At 33.7% G+C, this 18,848-nt stretch overlaps 2 protein-coding genes and 1 pseudogene across 2 annotated transcripts; 1 reads left to right on the top strand and 2 right to left on the bottom strand.

Annotated features, from left to right (window-relative positions):
* Nucleotides 1-1,816: 1,816 nt before the first annotated feature.
* On the bottom strand, nt 1,817-15,687 carry LOC123916365 (annotated as a pseudogene).
* Nucleotides 6,362-7,781, bottom strand: LOC123916756. Its single transcript, XM_045968326.1, has 2 exons — nt 7,030-7,781; nt 6,362-6,942 (listed from the first exon to the last, which is right to left on the bottom strand). Exons 1-2 carry the CDS (start codon nt 7,632-7,634, stop codon nt 6,651-6,653), a joined length of 897 nt encoding a protein of 298 aa, XP_045824282.1. The 5' UTR covers nt 7,635-7,781; the 3' UTR covers nt 6,362-6,650.
* On the top strand, nt 7,811-9,509 carry LOC123888316. Its single transcript, XM_045937325.1, has 3 exons — nt 7,811-8,607; nt 8,695-8,982; nt 9,080-9,509. The coding sequence occupies exons 1-3, from the start codon at nt 7,994-7,996 to the stop codon at nt 9,507-9,509; spliced, it is 1,332 nt and encodes a 443-aa protein (XP_045793281.1). The 5' UTR covers nt 7,811-7,993.
* Nucleotides 15,688-18,848: the final 3,161 nt, after the last annotated feature.

The raw sequence follows: 18,848 nt of genomic DNA, 5'->3' as shown, positions 1-18,848 counted from the left end.
ATACAGCCATAGCATGCTCCAAACGTGCATCTATGATATCTTCAGGAATCTCAGCCTCTTACAGAATGTGCAGCGGCTCGTTAAGATGCTCATATCCTGGTTTGTCTTTTAGTTTCTCTTCTTGAAGTAGGAACAAAATTATCAAAAGTGAGAAGATAACTCTAGGAATTGCAAGATACACGAGAATGAAGGACACAACATATACTAGAAACATTGGAGATAATTCACTTGGCAAACTGCATAACTGAAACTATTTTCCTCAATTTTACATTCAACTTATCATGCAACGACTCGCTAAAAACAAGCAAATTTATATCTCATCTATGTTGGTGTCGATACTTTGTAAATGCCAAAACATTGAGGACCAAATGGCGTTTAGATGATACTTGATTATCCTTTAATAGGATAATAAAAGGTATGCTCAACCCCCTACTGAAACAACCACCTATCGCGTATTTGCAACCACTACAAAGCAGACACTCAAATTCCTGTATAACTACTACAAGTCGAGTTGCATATTTATGGAAAGACTTGGGAGTTGATAAGATATGCATATTTATGGAAAGACTTATGAGTTGAGAAGATATGCAACGAGTGAAAGGATGGATTGTGGAAGTAACCAAGTGCTACCAAATCGTGTTTGAGGAACAAATTCACTCTTCTGTGGTGTTTTGAACTCATTGAAAACAAATTGACATTATTACAGTTGAAGCCTTTTCATGGCCTTCAGAATAGTAAAATTCTATACACTATGGTGATTTTAGTGTCGCCAGCAAGGTCCTTCACCCGGTATTATGACATATCAGATTGCACGCGATGTACTTTATACGGTTCAATAGTCCTCACCTTTAGAGAATCTTTAACTGAGCCCTGGCCTCTAATATATATTCTACATTCTGTCAGAGCTTCAACCCATTTCAAGGAGTTTCCACGCGGTCCCAGAATTCGACTAACAAAGTTAAACTGTATCAAATAAAATTTTGACATTACTGTATGCGCCAGCAGGAGAATTATATGAAATCATGTTATCATAGGGGATCAGAAAAGATATCAACTCACAATAGGAATGGGAGTAGAACCTGGTATCACTCGGGAACTTATCCACTGGGACATCCAATCTTATAAATCTCTTCACAGTAGAAGTGGGAGTAGAACCTGGCATCACTTGCCAATTTGCAGGTGATGTCTGAAAGTGCGCCATTTTCTGAAGTAACCTGTTTTCCTGCAGTGTAAAGGGTGGGCGCCGGGCGGGTGAGTTACATATCAAGCAAGAGATTCGAAAATATTCATCTGGCCTTCTCATCATGACTACACTAATAATAATGTTGACTGATAGATTTCACAAACAAGAGAAACAACCATGATTGGCATGTCTATTCAACAGCAAAAATAAGGATGCACGGGTACTCCATTTGAGGGAGAGTACCGGTACCGGGTACGTACCCGTATCAGTACCGGGTACATGACAGTACCGGGTACCGGGTATCCGCATCAGCCTAATATCTGTTTGAAACCACCCCATTTTATTTGTTTACATGTTCTAACCATCATCCCAAATTTCCAATTAATTTTGCTTCATTATATTTCTATCTTTTGTATATTATGTTTCAAAATTGTGAATCTTTAATATCAATTTTAAATGGGTAAACTGCAGTGAATATACAAGGTAAGTTTACGAGTTTACAGAGGCTCTAGCGCCCAATGTTCCCAAATTTTTAGTGCGGCACACAAATGATTTACTGCGTTAGATTCATCAATCCAGTAGACTAAAGAATTTTCAGTTAAAGAGTAATAGATGCTAGGGGTCAAATATTCACCACAAAACTGCAATGTGTAGGAATCACAAAAACATATGTTTGAGACTGATCAACTGATAACAGGTTGAAATGACTTTTTGATTTCATCATAAAACCACCTGCAAAACAAGTCAAGTCACCTTAAGAAACCTCCCAAGACAAAGAACAGAAAACATAGCTGTGGAAAAATACCGAAATACTATTGAATATCTTAAAAGACTATAAGCACTAATATGAGAAGAGCGCTAGGAACACTCTCTTATTGGGTGAAATCCATTTGGATCCCACCAATTTATGTGAGACTCATTTCCAAAGTGTGAGACCGACATTAATTTAAGCCAATAAAAGAATGAGTGTTAGAGTGAGTGTTGGAAAGAGAGTACTCCTATTCCTCCTAATATGATTATATAGACTACGCTCCCCCTAACAGATTTGATTAATGGATCTAATAAAGTAATCACTAATAATTAAAAACAGTTCAGAAATAAATGTAACCATCTTTCTACTTGATGTCTGCATTCAGTATATGAAAAAATGTGTATAGTGGATGAAACAGGCAAATATAAAACAAAACAAGGTGAAATAAACACCATTCAGAAAACAATGGATAAAGAAACAATAGGCTGTACACTAGCACTTGCCTCAATTCCAAATTGAGATCTTCTGTCATTTTCTTGTTTAAATTTATTGTATGGAAGGACTACAAAAGGGCCTCGGATAGAGCTAGCAATTTCTATTCTAATCACTATTAGATTCATAAACCTTCAACAAAGAAAAAGAAGACATCTATAAGAAAATATCAAGCAACATATGGTTCTAAAATGGTAACTAAACTAAAGATTGTTTGAGTATAGAAAAAAGGGTTAATCATAAGATCCTACAAAACATATATATACATAGAAAATAATATATATGTATATAATTATGAATTACAACTAAAAATTTATATATTTTATACTTATATTAATTAATAAATATATATTTTATAGTTGTTAACTAAAAACTAATATATTACTTATTATTATGTTGTGTCTAAATTTTTTAAATAATGATATTAGCAATTAGTATTTATTTAATCAAAATCCAAAAAGAAAGTAGTTATTGTTGGATTTGATTGAACGGCACAAGAGAAGAGCGCTGCTCTCACGATCTTCCTCTACGCGCAGGCCGCGCCGCCCTATTCTGCGATCTTCTCACCACTCCAGCACGGTTGGGGGATGATGACACGTGAGATCTGATCTCACGATCTATAGCACATGCCTGACAAACTTGTATGTAGCACTATCATTGATTGGAACACCAACCAAACTACTGTAGAGGTTACACTCAAATGGTTACTGAAATTGCTTTTGAGATAACTTTTCATCCATATGAATTTATAGATGTAAAGTTGTACAATTATAATATTAATTCCTTGATTGTCGGGATTAAATCTTACAATAATCTCTTCTAATTTTGTCAAAATTATACCCTAGGATTACTTACATGGAAGAAATAAGGAAATGAATATATCATCGTATGATTTGGGGACTAGTGCTGACATCCTGACCTTGGTGGTAGGGTTTCCGGCTTGGGACACTAGGGTTTCATCAAGCCAGACAGATGTGAGCTCTGAACGCAACTGGAATTTGTTATTGAATTTCCTTGAGAGAATAACTCTCGGTCATAAAAATTTATAGAGAAATAGTGGTTGTACAAAAAATAATAGGGATTCAATTTGTTCTATAATCTCTCCTAACGGCATCAGTTATATACCAAAAAAAAAAAATACTATTTACATAGATGATATAAATGAATGAAAATCTCATCATATATCACAGTTATATCTCCAACTAATCAACAGTTGTTTATAGAGTACAGGTGTGTGACTGTGCATGACCAAAATCAATGTAACTTTAGGGAAAAACTGATTGCTAAGATACCGATGACAAAATTTCACAATTGCAAGAATGAATCGGTATCCCTTTAAGAAGAAAGAGACACACCAATTTTATTTGAAGATGTACAAAAAATAGTTACCTCATTGACTTCAGATATACAAGGATGACCGATATTCCCCGGCAAATCATAAGGGAGGTAGCACTTGGTTGCCTTAACCCACTTCACCCCAGTTTTGGAATCCTCCCACATAGACTGAAAATTAAATAGAAATAAGTCTTTTTGTTAAAGTTCTATAAATTTTATAATGACACAATTTTGCACAAGCATATAGGAAGCACGGCTTTTTTATATTCATATGCCCTTGGCAATTTCATTGGTGAATTTATAAAAGTATGATAAAACCAACTGCTAGATTACGACAGAATGCATGATAATTTGCTTGCCTGAAGTTTAGAAGGTGTTAATTTGCCATGGTGGGATGTGAAAAAAGCATGACCCTGCAGCCTATATGTTTTTCCATCAATGCAGCAAGATTGATAATACTTTTTCTCACCAATCCATTTTACAGCATGTGAGCTATCTGAAGATAAAGCAGAGTGCTGAATACCTTCAGTATTAGTTCCAGAAACTCCGACAGAATTTGGCTGTGGAACATCTAGGTCATTGTGGTTGATATCAGTAGTTATATTTTCTCCTCCATGAGATTCCTTTTGATTACTAATTGTCAAACTACTGCTAACATGTCTATCTGATGATATTTCAGCATTGTCGTGTGACACTGTTATCCCAGCTTGAGAATCTTGTGCTGGTTGCAAATTTTCACAGTTAGCTGGCTCAGATTATTTAGGAAGAGTTTCAGATTCTGAAGTATCTTTACAAGTCAAAGCCTTTGAATCTATTTGTTCAGCATAACTTTCACCCTGCAAGCCAGTGTTAGCACTACAAACAGCAGATTTCATACATATGCTTGGATCAGGCTTCTCATCAATGGTTTCAATGCTAGATGAAAAGTTGGAACCTTGTATATCTCTCATATCAGGGGTATTTGAGTCAAATGACGGCTCAGTATTGTGATTGGCACTGGAAACAGTTGGAACAGAGTTTCCACTTGATGTAAACATCTGTGGGCTGCCCTTTGAATCTAAGCTCTCTGCTTTCTTCTCTGAAGATGATTGAATACCAGCTGTATTAGAGGGAAAACTTGGTGATGTAATTGAGGATCTCATCACACGGCCATATTTTGGAGGCAAAGGCTTTCCACCGCTTAAACTCAAGCACCTCATGCAGTGCCAATCAACTCTATTATGAATTCCTCTAATGACCGCTGGCTGCAGACACTTCAAGTGAAATCCCTTTTCACAAGCATCACACATAAGAACAGAATCAACCTCATTGACAGGGAGCTCACAAGTCTGACATGTGAAAGTCTTACTCATATAATCCCTTGACGGAGGAGTCCATGTAGGATGGTCAGGAACCTTCGGTAGTAACAATTTCTGAACAACCTTTGCAATATCAGAGTGACTAGGAATCATAGGAGGTTGAACCATGTTTCCACCCTGCAATGGCTGGTGCATGCTAGACATATTTCCAGGTCCCATTTGAGTAATAAATGGTCTAATGCTCTGAGTTGTTGTTACTTGTGGACTTGCCCTTGATATAGTAGTTGCACCAGCAGTTCCTTCAACCTTGACAGAGTTATGAGCAGGCGGCGCCTTGTTTTCTGATACATTTCTAGCTAATGACACAGGATGAGTCTGTATTGACCATGTAGGAGCATTCGCCAACGATTGATTTGCAACTGAATTTGCTACAGTTTAGAAAACTTCTCAAAATCAGTTGTCACTTCTATGACAGAAATGTCATAAGATATAATCATATGCATACTATTTAAAATATACAATAGAATACAAGTATTACAAATTACGAAAGCTAAACTAAAAAGAAGAAAATCAACATAGAAAGTTAAAACTCATGCTTTTCCAATTTCCATAATATTCACCTACAAATATCAGATATCATAAGTATTGCTGCTACATGTGTTGTTGTATTGTAATGAAGCATAATTGTATTCAAAATGTTTGTTAACCAATTTGAGGTTTTTCAATCTATTTTCCAGTAAGGTTTTTTGGCACAAGACATGCCAAATACACTACTCAAAACAGGAAGCATCACAACAGGAAATAGCAAACAATATACTACCTAATGCAAAAGAAGAAGAAACTGATGCATATACACTTTAAATGTGATGTAAAGATACATATAAACTTGGCATACAAACATGTTGCAAACAATTTTCCAACATATAATTCAATAATTTTGGCATGATAAAATAGGCTCATAGAACTAATAAAGCAAATTACGTATGAAATGCTTTAAACCAGCAAATGGCCCAATCTTCAACGACCAGGCCAATTCTCCAACAGATATTGCACAGCAGATTTCTTTTCTGTTTGTAATAATAATCCTTCTGTTATCCATGCATAAATGTGTGGAAATGTGGCATTCAATTTCTCTTCAATCTCTTCATCCGAAAGATATAATTTGCCTTGCCTCTGAGGGAGATATTCAGGCTCATTCGCATGGGAATAACATGCCCCATAAAAGCGAAAGATGCCATCGGTCTTTCGATCATCATAACAAGAAATATTTGTAGAGTTGGGTTTCTTCAAAATTGCTACAAGCAAATCATCTTTAACAAGTGACGTCCAAGGAACTTTAGTACCAAGACGGTGCTGAAGATGTCTGCCGAGCTTATGTGTTATATTCCTCCTAGCCTTGTGCAAGCTCGCCAATTCTTTCATAAATAATACTCGTTCATATGAACTCCACAGAAATGGATGGTTCACAATCCAAAGGAAACAAGCATTACTAAAATTCCTACAAAATTAGAATTGGAATTATAACTATAATTATACATAAATTTGTTTTATGAAAATATATATCTAATGAAGAAGGGAGATAAAAAAACACTTACGAGTAACAAGAAAGGAAGTCTAAAAACAGATTAACTTCAGAGCAGGAGGGAGTATAAACATAAGGTAGTGGCTGGGGATAAATAATAGATTCCATTATCGCCTGCAATTGATTGACTTCTGCAATAAAGTTTCCGCTTTCTATCAATGATGACATTAATTTCCCACGTATCTCAAATGCATCATCATCATAGTTTTCGCTCTTCCTCAACACAAAAATGCTTCTTTCGAGATCTCCACAAGAGCATCGTTGTTTCTTACGATGAAACATTAACCCACTTACAACATTCCTATAAATAAATCATTTTCATGAGAATTTAGTGACATTAAACTATTAATACTAAATGATAATCTATGATAAACAATTAAACACGTACCTAAAAATAATGTAAAAATCGTCTTTAATCGTCTTCCACCATAACTCTACAGCCTCATGAGAATTTAGATTTAGTGCCGTATTGTTAGACGAAAAACTCTGAAATTTCTTGCGAAAGAAGGCTTGAACCGTTTCCACCTCCAAATACCTTTGGGAATGAGATGAAACGATTTGAAATGGGGTTAAAAAGTGTGGGCTTGCACTCCCAAGTTTTCTCAATTTTATAAAATTTTGGAATTGTAGTTGGCTGCATTCGATGAATGACGATTCTATCGTCATTCCTTCTCCAATGGTTCGATAACCGTTAAGCAAATAATTCTCATCAGGTTCAATTAGAGGGGCAATGTTAATTAACTCAAAAGGGTCAATTGAAGGTGCTAGAGAGGTAGAAGCAGAGGTAGAAGCAGTGTTGTCAAATAGAGGGGCAATGTTAATTAACTCAAAAGGGTCAATTGAAGGTGGTTTCTGAGAGGTATCTAGGTCAATTTCAACTAGAGAGGTAGAAGCATTACCCGGCTCAATTGAAGGTGTCTTACGGGTATAATCAGTGTACGTTGATAATTCGTCCTCTATTGTCCATCCATCATGAGTAAATCTAACCGACATTGCAATATTTTCTATATCATCTCCTTTGTTGTCTTCTTCTTTTGCAATATCTCCTTTGTTGTCTTCTTCTTTCGCAGTTTCTTCTTCCGCTTCATCAGAAACTTCTTCTTCTTCCGCTTCATCAGAAACTTCTTCTTCTTCGTTCACTTCCGCATAAACTTCTGATAAAAAAACTGAAATCAAATAAAAAAAACAAAGAAGTTTATGCGGAAGTGAACGAAGAAGAAGAAGTTTCTGATGAAGCGGAAGAAGAAGAAGTTTCTGATGAAGCGGAAGAAGAAACTGCGAAAGAAGAAGACAACAAAGGAGATATTGCAAAAGAAGAAGACAACAAAGGAGATGATATAGAAAATATTGCAATGTCGGTTAGATTTACTCATGATGGATGGACAATAGAGGACGAATTATCAACGTACACTGATTATACCCGTAAGACACCTTCAATTGAGCCGGGTAATGCTTCTACCTCTCTAGTTGAAATTGACCTAGATACCTCTCAGAAACCACCTTCAATTGACCCTTTTGAGTTAATTAACATTGCCCCTCTATTTGACAACACTGCTTCTACCTCTGCTTCTACCTCTCTAGCACCTTCAATTGACCCTTTTGAGTTAATTAACATTGCCCCTCTAATTGAACCTGATGAGAATTATTTGCTTAACGGTTATCGAACCGTTGGAGAAGGAATGACGATAGAATCGTCATTCATCGAATGCAGCCAACTACAATTCCAAAATTTTATAAAATTGAGAAAACTTGGGAGTGCAAGCCCACACTTTTTAACCCCATTTCAAATCGTTTCATCTCATTCCCAAAGGTATTTGGAGGTGGAACCGGTGGAAACGGTTCAAGCCTTCTTTCGCAAGAAATTTCAGAGTTTTTCGTCTAACAATACGGCACTAAATCTAAATTCTCATGAGGCTGTAGAGTTATGGTGGAAGACGATTAAAGACGATTTTTACATTATTTTTAGGTACGTGTTTAATTGTTTATCATAGATTATCATTTAGTATTAATAGTTTAATGTCACTAAATTCTCATGAAAATGATTTATTTATAGGAATGTTGTAAGTGGGTTAATGTTTCATCGTAAGAAACAACGATGCTCTTGTGGAGATCTCGAAAGAAGCATTTTTGTGTTGAGGAAGAGCGAAAACTATGATGATGATGCATTTGAGATACGTGGGAAATTAATGCCATCATTGATAGAAAGCGGAAACTTTATTGCAGAAGTCAATCAATTGCAGGCGATAATGGAATCTATTATTTATCCCCAGCCACTACCTTATGTTTATACTCCCTCCTGCTCTGAAGTTAATCTGTTTTTAGACTTCCTTTCTTGTTACTCGTAAGTGTTTTTTTATCTCCCTTCTTCATTAGATATATATTTTCATAAAACAAATTTATGTATAATTATAGTTATAATTCCAATTCTAATTTTGTAGGAATTTTAGTAATGCTTGTTTCCTTTGGATTGTGAACCATCCATTTCTGTGGAGTTCATATGAACGAGTATTATTTATGAAAGAATTGGCGAGCTTGCACAAGGCTAGGAGGAATATAACACATAAGCTCGGCAGACATCTTCAGCACCGTCTTGGTACTAAAGTTCCTTGGACGTCACTTGTTAAAGATGATTTGCTTGTAGCAATTTTGAAGAAACCCAACTCTACAAATATTTCTTGTTATGATGATCGAAAGACCGATGGCATCTTTCGCTTTTATGGGGCATGTTATTCCCATGCGAATGAGCCTGAATATCTCCCTCAGAGGCAAGGCAAATTATATCTTTCGGATGAAGAGATTGAAGAGAAATTGAATGCCACATTTCCACACATTTGTTTAATGAGGCGCAATTTTGAGTCATATTTCTAAATTTGTATATTTGCATTCTAGAGCTCAAAATTTGCTATATGACTCAATCCGTGGGTTCTGTAGAAATACTAGCTTGCTCTTTTTATCTTGGTGAGTTCCATTTTTGTTTTTGTTGTGAAAGTTTTTGCCTGATTTGTGACTAACTGATTTGGCCAAATCCATCTCAAAGTTTGGTTTGATTTGTTTGCGGCGAAATCAATTACAATGAAGGAATAATTTTTTAAAGAGGAAATAAATCTTTTTGTTATCTTGGATTCTTCAAATCTTACTCTAATATCAACACATTTACTAACCTTGCTCTCAACTTATTGAAAGGTTTGTATACATAATATTCTGGTGTCAACCATTCCACCGGTGTTTGTTTGCAAGGGCTGAGATGTATATGTCGTAGAAGGTGCAGAGAATTTCTTTGATTCCTCCATCTAGAAATAAGAAAGATATATGAGTAAAGGATACATTAATCATTATTGTGGTCCATACATTAGTACATGATCATTTTTGAAATAACTGATTTCCACAATGGAATATTGGGATCCACCCTTGAGTTAGTTTGCTAGTCAGTCAAATGTGATAGCCTCATTGAATTCACAGCTGTAAATTTGGAATACTTGAGTTGGAGAACTTTTGCTAGTTACCACCAAGTCACTGTAAACAATCTAAACTATGAAAATAATAATAATCTCAACTATTCATTTTTAAAATAGTTATATATATATATATATATATATATATATATATATATATATATATATATATATATATATAGGCTAATGCTACGGTGGACCACCTTCATAAGTGGTTCACCGTAAACAAGTGATCTACCGAATACGAATTTTATAAAATTTATTGGTAGATTAGAAGTTTATATCATATAGAGCATCCATAAAAATATTTAGAAAAATTGAAAATAATTTGATATTTTATTGGGATTTATCAAGATTTACAGTATTTAATAGACCGTTAATTTTGATGGATCTCAATAACATATCAAATTATTTTCAATTTTTCTAAAATTTTCTATAGATAATCTATATGATATAAACTTTCAATCAACGGTGGATTTTGTAAAATTCGTATTAGTTATAGAGTTTTTCATGAATGGTCCACCATGGACCACTTGAAGAAGTGGTCCATGTTAAAATTTTTCATAGTTTGTACAAAAATCAAAACATAATGACAAGGCCGTCTTAGATAATGTTCCTTAGTTACTATAGTTGAGATATTAACAATGACATATCAAATTTAACTCCCTTATCTCTTGGAGAATCCGTCTCTAATGCATCCTATATAGTAGAAGTATCATAACTTCATATATATCATAATTCTCACCCTTCCTTTCCTTTATGTTAGCAAATAAACAAACATAATGAGAATTAAATTTTCATTCTGTCATTGTTGTTGAGAATAATGCCTAAATATCTTTTTTGAAAGATTTTATATTTAAATACGTTTTAGATTTATATTTAAAATAAAATAATATTAGGGTTTATGATTTATATTTTTATTTAGAATATTTAGGATTTGTTTAAAATTTATAGGATTAGTTTGTTATTTAAAGATATTATTTATTTTTATGTAGCTCTATATAAAGAGCCATATACCTATGAATTTTAATGAGAACAAGAATTGGAGTTTCTCCACACAAAAATATATTCCACCAAATTCCGCAATATCAAAAACACAAAAAACCATAACAGTAGTGTCAGAGCGCTAAGGTTCAGACCTGTGAAGATGGAAGAAGGTGATGATGAACCTCGGTTTTTAATCTTTCTTTTGTGCATTTTGATTCCTATATATACGATAATTCAATACATGAGAAAAATAAAGGGATTTCAGAAAAGTTTTTGTTATCATCAACCGTCTTTTTTCTTATGATAGTATGTATAGGTCCACCTGAGTCTCAATCCATCGTAAACCAAATTCTATTAGTCCTTGATATATTATAAAATAGAAAATAGTATTAAAAATCAGCACACGATGGATGAGGACATGTGTGGACTATAACATACTTTTCTTTTTCTCATTGAGCAAAAGAAAGAGATGCAACCATGTGAAAGAACTGTAGTTTCTCCATAAGCTCCTTGGCACGGTTAGCGGCTCGGCGCTCCACTCTAACGAAGAGTTCCTCACTTAGTTTATCACCAATGTGAGCATCAACAAGGACTCCGCATACAGTCCTGCAGCTATTGGCTAGAGCCCTTCCTACTTCATTAGCATCATCTGGTTTGTTCAAATCAAGGGGACTTCCTCCTTTGAATACCTCAAGCTTGTTTATCACAAATGAACCATTTTCTTCAACGACTTCCTTGAAGTCTTGCAAGCTTGGTGCATAAACTGGAATGTTGAAATTGTCTCTTTTTGTGGAGCTAATTAATCCCTGTTTTCACTTTAATGTAAAAACAAAGCAAAAAATATACTTTTCTCATTAGTTTGAGCTTAGAGCATCTCCAATAAGATTATCTTAGAGAGTATCATAGACTAATGATCCGTACCTTAACTTTTTTTATCATTGGAGTTTCATGATGTGGCCTAGAGGGTATCAAAATTGATGATACTGGTACCTTATTTAAGGTACCGTATCATCAATTTATTGTTACCTTTTTTTTTTGTATATCGAATTAAATAGAATTAATAACTTGTTAATGATGTATAATAGCTAGAGTGGTATCACCATTGGAGCAAAACACGTATAAGTTGCATAAATACTATATGGCATTGTAGGGACTACTTTTTAGTGATGTATGATTCCCAAAGCGGTATCACCATTGGAGATACTCTTATGACATTACATCAGTTAAGCTGTCATAATATCATTCCTTATCATAAATATATTTTCATTTTAAATATAAATATTTTTTCATTTTAAATATAATACACATTTATTAGAGTGTGTATAAAACAGCTGAAAATTCATTTATTATAAATTCAGAATCAAAAGTGTATTAATTTATTTTACAATTATATAGACCGTATATTGGCAAGCCATCCAGAATTATCATGAGAGGACATGGAGCAACTTTTGTTGCTGAAATCAAAATATAGTATATTTTTGTGCCAATTGATAAGTTAGGTCCGGATGTTGTGATTTTTTATCATTAACTTTGTTGCAATATCATGAGGCCTAAACTTAATAAAATGTTAGGCCTAAACAGTGAATGGTGGATATTATTGTACGTTCATTATCCATGAATTTTCAAAAACACACTTGAAATTGACCTTGAAAATCAATTATTAAGGGTTTTAAAAAAAAAATGAAATACATTGATTTTACAAGAGTAACTAAGGGGTTTCCTTTCCATCCATTTTAGTCTCTAATTTGGACGAAAGGGTGATTAGAAGGATGATTTTAAAAGAGTAAGATGTATTAATATAGAGAGTATATCGTATAACATGTTAATATATTGAACTACAAAACATAGTAAAAGTTTAAAATAAAAACGAGATGGTATTTTGAATATTTACTTAGGCTCCATTCCAATTTAACTAGAAGATTTGTTGTTTCAACAAATAAGCAAGCAAGTGCAGCAAAACTCCTCTGATTAATTAGGGCATGAATACCTTGATTATGTGCATGAATACCATGAATACTGTTGTAATCACTGGTTGTATGATTGAGAAGGAGTAAGAGGTGCTCTCATATTTAGTAGTTCTCAGGTAGAAGTTGACACGGACAGTAATTAATATCATTTTTAAATTGGGATGGAGTTGGCATAGTATTGATCAATTTGTATCATATATAAAAATATAAAATAAGATATATAGTGTGTGTATGCTCGAGACCCACAAGACTTGTTATTTATTTCTTACACGTAAAGTATGTAGATTCTTATTTCTGACTCTTGAAAATGAATATTTAAAGAAGAGCACATCATTAGCGAGACACTGGTAATCCGAAACTTGATCGAAAAATAACTAATTAACTATCAAATAACTTAGATTTCTTTAAAATTTTATATGTACAATCTATATAAGTTTTCAATCAAACGGTAAATTTTAAAAAAATTATAATCGTTTAAATATTATTGAGTAGTGTAACATTACTTAAATATTGATATTACTCTTTCTATTGAATTCTGCAAAGAATATTCCAATTGATTTTGAAAGATATGAGGAAGTTCCGTGCAATAACATCTTTTGTTGAAAATGACACATTGACAAGTGAAATTCAGAATTCAGGAAATGCATGTTTGCAATACAAACCACACAGTGCAAAAATAATACATTGCACACATGTTACATAAATTGAATAACATAAAAAATTTATAGCCCAAACGAATATCAAAACTTGAATAGTGGGTTTTTACCACATATTTATGGACTCCCAATATTCCCTGATTCAATCCAATTCTTCCATTGATTTTAGAAGAGTAAGATGTATCAATATAGGGAGTATATTGTATAACATGTTAATTAATTGAACTAGAAAAGGAGAGAGATGGTATTTTGACTATTTACCTAGGCTCCATTCCAATTTAACTAGGAGATTTGTTTCAACAAATAAGCAAGCAAGTGCAGCAAATTGAATTGGAGGTAGTATTTGTTAATTAGGGCATGAATACTTACCTAGATTATGTGATGATCATAAGTGGAGGACTTAAAGCACTTGTTTTGCAGAATCTTTCTTTAAAGCCGCAATAAGCAATCCAGTCCTCAATATTATTGCAAAATTTAGCAAACCAACCAGAAATTTAAACAGCAGTACAATACAGTACAAATATTATTGCAAGAAACCACCAAAATACTAGTATAAATATTATTGCAACATATAGCAAACAAACCACCAGGATTCTTAATCGACTCCAACAATATATAGAAAGCAGCCACCCACCTGCAAGGTAAATAATTACAAATTTAAGATTGCAGAAGAATAACAAAGCATATCTACATTTAGTCAAGAATGCAACAACCCAAAACAATAACTTTTAATTGGTAAATTATCCAAAAATTTGTTCACATTTAGTCTGTACCTAGAAAGGGATAAAAGTATCGGTTATGGCTAAGATATCAGGAACAAATATAGAGTGGAAAGAGAGAGGTGTGAGTTGTACAAGTTGTTGTTCTTGGACAAGCTTGACACTGAATCTGAGAAACTCAATGTGAAATTTGTCGCGGGAAGCGGCCAAGCACAATATATCATTCCCCAAATGAAACAATTCAATCCCATAAAGAAGACAAGTTTGTTGAGTATCATCAAACTTAAATAACCAGTGAACATCAAGCCACTTGTTGGTGATAATGTTATAAGCCAGGAAGATTTGTGAATCTGGGTAAAAGCATAAAATAAGGTTGTCCCCCACAACTTGATTGGCGATAGCAGAGGCACTGAAAAACCAGTGTCCTCCATGAAAGGGTTGATGAAGCAATTCCCAATTATTATTATTATCCTTAGAAGGATAATAAGCATAAAGGGAATCAGTATTTTCAAAGAATACAATGAGGCGATTGTTGTTGGGATCGGGAATGGGTGGAATGGATACCCAGGCTGGATCACGGAGAGTCAAATCGCCGCCAAATGGGATTATAGTTGTTTCCTCCCACTTGCTGCTGCTGCCGCCGATCTGATAGCCCTCAAGGATTCTAGAGTTTAAACGTGTTCCACTACATGCAAAGATCATCTTGTCAAGGACAGCAGAGTATGGTGACTCCCTCTTAAAAATCATTTTGGGGCCAGGAGTCCAATTGGACCATATGGCTGGAGATTTTGTCAAATCTAAAGTAGATACACATGTATTGGAATCGGAGGAGTGTATGTAATTATCTTCTTCTTCTTCGGGTTCGGGGTTTACAGGCATAATAGGGTAGTAGGGCTTGTGCTTGGATGGTTTAGAGTTTTTATACTTACGGACACCTATATTGACGACGGAGAGAGTATCTTCATGAAGCACCGCCGTGGTTGTGAATTCGTCACGGCTCCATACAACTTCTGGATGTTTCGTTACAATAATCTCCTGTTTCAGATCCAAAACGAAAAATTCTGATTTCACACCACAAGTCCATCTCTTTGCCAGAATACGATATTTCCCCACCCATTCGGCCGAATTATTCTTCCGATTGCTACCTTCCATTCTTCCTTCCGCGTTACTTTCTTTGATTGATATCAACCCTAATTTTCTGTGGAAAGAAAGAGAGACCGCTACGCCGCTACCCCAATTCCACCTTCATCTTATTATTATTATGTAACCCAACCCTTAATATAGAATTGGGCTCTAAAAGTCCCATAAATTTCTTTCGGGCTTTACTTTTCGCACCACCTACATTTTCTCAAGCACCCCCTAAAAATACTTTGATTATGACGCATGCATTCCATAAAATCACATAGTCTCGCATGTCCACATGTCATGATTTGATATATGTGTAAAATAATTTCCACTGTCGATCTATATAAATTAAATTCATATAACTAATTTAAAATATATAATAATTTAAGTAAAGTTTTTTTATTGAAATACTTTAATTAGAGTTAAAATAGTAATATGTTAACTTCTTTAATAACAAATAATAATGTAATAATAGATTAGTGATCTTTATGGACCTGGAGATTTTTCACCGAAAGCGGCTACAAGGATCGTTGAAGGTAAACTGTTGATTGACATATTCCGAAGGTGGAAATACCCGCAAACACTCTTATAATCAAGTAAGTAGGCTGAAAATGTGAGGTTAATATTTTAGAATATTACATATCTCAATTTAAACCGTGAGTTAGGATTTATAGAGATAAAATTAGGGTTTCAATGTCCTGAAACCTTCTATATGATCGTTGTCCTCTCATGACAAGTGTTGTCATATATCGTTTCATACCCTAGCTAAATCCAATGAATTGGAGCAATCCTCCAACCTTGCTCGTGTGCGCCTCTAGGGTGAGTTTATGTGACGGTTCGCTTAAGAGCGAGTGATAAGGGTGACCCACTCTAAAGCAAGAATGGACTTTAGCCCAATCCATAATAAATAGTATAATACATCCACTAATATACATTTTTTAATAGTATATATGGTTCCTCATATTTGTTAGAATTCATAAAATTTCATCTAATTTATGTGAGACGATAAAATATAGTATGATTTGTTAAAATTATAACTAATGAAATAGTGTTAGGTTCCATGAGTATAACTCAATTGTTATGAACATTACAATTTACAAGGGTTAGAGTTCTCCACTTAAAATTTTGATCACTAGACTACTTGAAGAAGAAGAAGAAATAAATTAAAAAGCAAAAAAAATGTGCTAGTGTTACTCTATCGATGTAGTTGGCCCATTTATTTGTTTGTTTATTTTGTCAAATAGTCTAATAATAATAATTTCATCCAGGTTATACAAGTAGTTTCGAAATAATCATCCAAAAATAAGGCGATGCGGTAAATTGGTGAATTTTTATTTGATGTATGTAAAAAATTGTTCTTAATTTTTTTCAAGGGTTTGTACTTTGTACACAACAATTAAACAATGAAAAAAATAAACAAAATCACGGTTTCTTATACAAAATTTTGGAATTGGAAACAAAGTAAGAAAAAGGCAACAATTGTGTAATTAAGGATAAAAATAGAAAATAAAAACACAAATCAAACAGGCAAATAGTCTTCTAAATAAAAATTATAACTATGATTAAAATCAACAGAAAAGTTAACATTCATTTTTCACAGGTCAATCTTTCAAGAAAATTGTGAGGGTTTATGTCTTAATGCAAATTATTTCCTCCAAGCATTCAAAGAGATCTCTAGCACATAGTGTAAAACTAAAAAATTAAAAACAGTTTTAAAAAACAAGTCTACCAAACAAGTTTTCTATTTTTAAAAACCAAAAAACAGTTTTTGAAAACCATTTCAAACAGGCCCTTACTTAAGAGTTTTATATTGTTTAAACGATAGGTCCATGTCAAACCAACAAAGCTTCCCTTCTTTGCTCCCCATAATTAAATTTTCACCTGCATGGAATGTGTCTCCAGACACAACTATGATGAACGACTACTGCAATTATGATTAGAAGAAAACTGATAAACTTTATTTCTTCATTACTAATAATGATAACCTCCAGGATGAACTGCAATTGATGAGACTTCTTTGAGACCAGTATCAAGCTTTTTTATGAGTTTTCTCTTCAATAAATTCAGTGGCGTCGCCACATACACTCGAGGGGGTTCAACTGAACCCCTGGACTTAAAAAAAAATACACGTATAATCCTATATAATTTATATTTTGAACCCCCTCATTTTTCTATATTGAACCACTGACTTAGTTAAACTCAAAGCAATTTTAACTTACTTATTTTCAAAATATATTCTATCTTTATTAGGGCTGACAATGAACCTAAATAAGTCGAATAAAGTTTGAGATCGATTTGACAATTAATTCGTTTAACTTGCTTGGTTCATGAACTAAATGAGTAAAATTTAAGCTAAATATTAAGTTCGTTAATTAAATAAACTGAACTTGAACTATATATAGTTCGGCTTGTTTGATTTTGAACTTGGTTCATGAACCAAATGAGTCGAACTTAAGCTAAATATTAAGTTAGTTAATTAAACGAGTTGAACTTGAGCTATATATAGTTCGACTTGTTTGGTTTTTTTTTTTTTTTTTTTTTGAAAACTTGGTATCCGGCCTTAGGACCGACTAATCCAAGGGGACCAATCCCACCGCCCACTTGCGGGGGCCCCATTTAAAGCCAGAGTTTTTTTGCTCTGTATGGACTTGGCCCACCGAAATTGGCACCAGTGGGAATCGAACCTGAGACCTTGAGAGGAGCATACTCCAAGGGCCCAAGCCAACACCACTCGACCAACCCCAAGTGGGTTTCGAGTGGTGTTTGGTTTTGAACTTGGTTAAAGAACCAAATGAGTCGAACTTAAGCTAAATATTAAGTTCGTTAATTAAATGAACTGAACTTGAGCTATATATAGTTCGACTTGTTTGGTTCACGAGCTGACTTGATTATATATATAACACTTAAAAATATATTTTTAAATAACACTTCAAAAATAATTTAAAATTTATATAATTTAAAATGGAGAATAAATATAATGAAAAAAAAATTCATATCGAATTTTTGATTTTAGTTTCAAGTTGAAAATTAATTGAACCTAATGAGCTGAACTGAACTGCTCGTGAACTATAAACGAGTCGAACTCGAGCTGAAAAGAGTTTATGTCAAACTCAAGTCTAGTTTCTAATCGAACCAATGATTATCGAGTCTAGTTTTGATGTATTGACTTATGATGTTTTATGTTTTATATAGTATGAAATTATAAATATTATCCAATTTTATTTATTATTATTTTATATAGAATTTAAAAATGTAAAAAAAAATATATATTTAATTAAAAATAGTTCGATCTGTTGACATC

Source organism: Trifolium pratense, linkage group LG1, assembly GCF_020283565.1.
Source record: "Trifolium pratense cultivar HEN17-A07 linkage group LG1, ARS_RC_1.1, whole genome shotgun sequence".
Lineage (NCBI taxonomy): Eukaryota > Viridiplantae > Streptophyta > Magnoliopsida > Fabales > Fabaceae > Trifolium > Trifolium pratense.
Note: the sequence above shows the minus strand (reverse complement) of the source record. Positions and strands in the feature narration are given on the sequence as shown.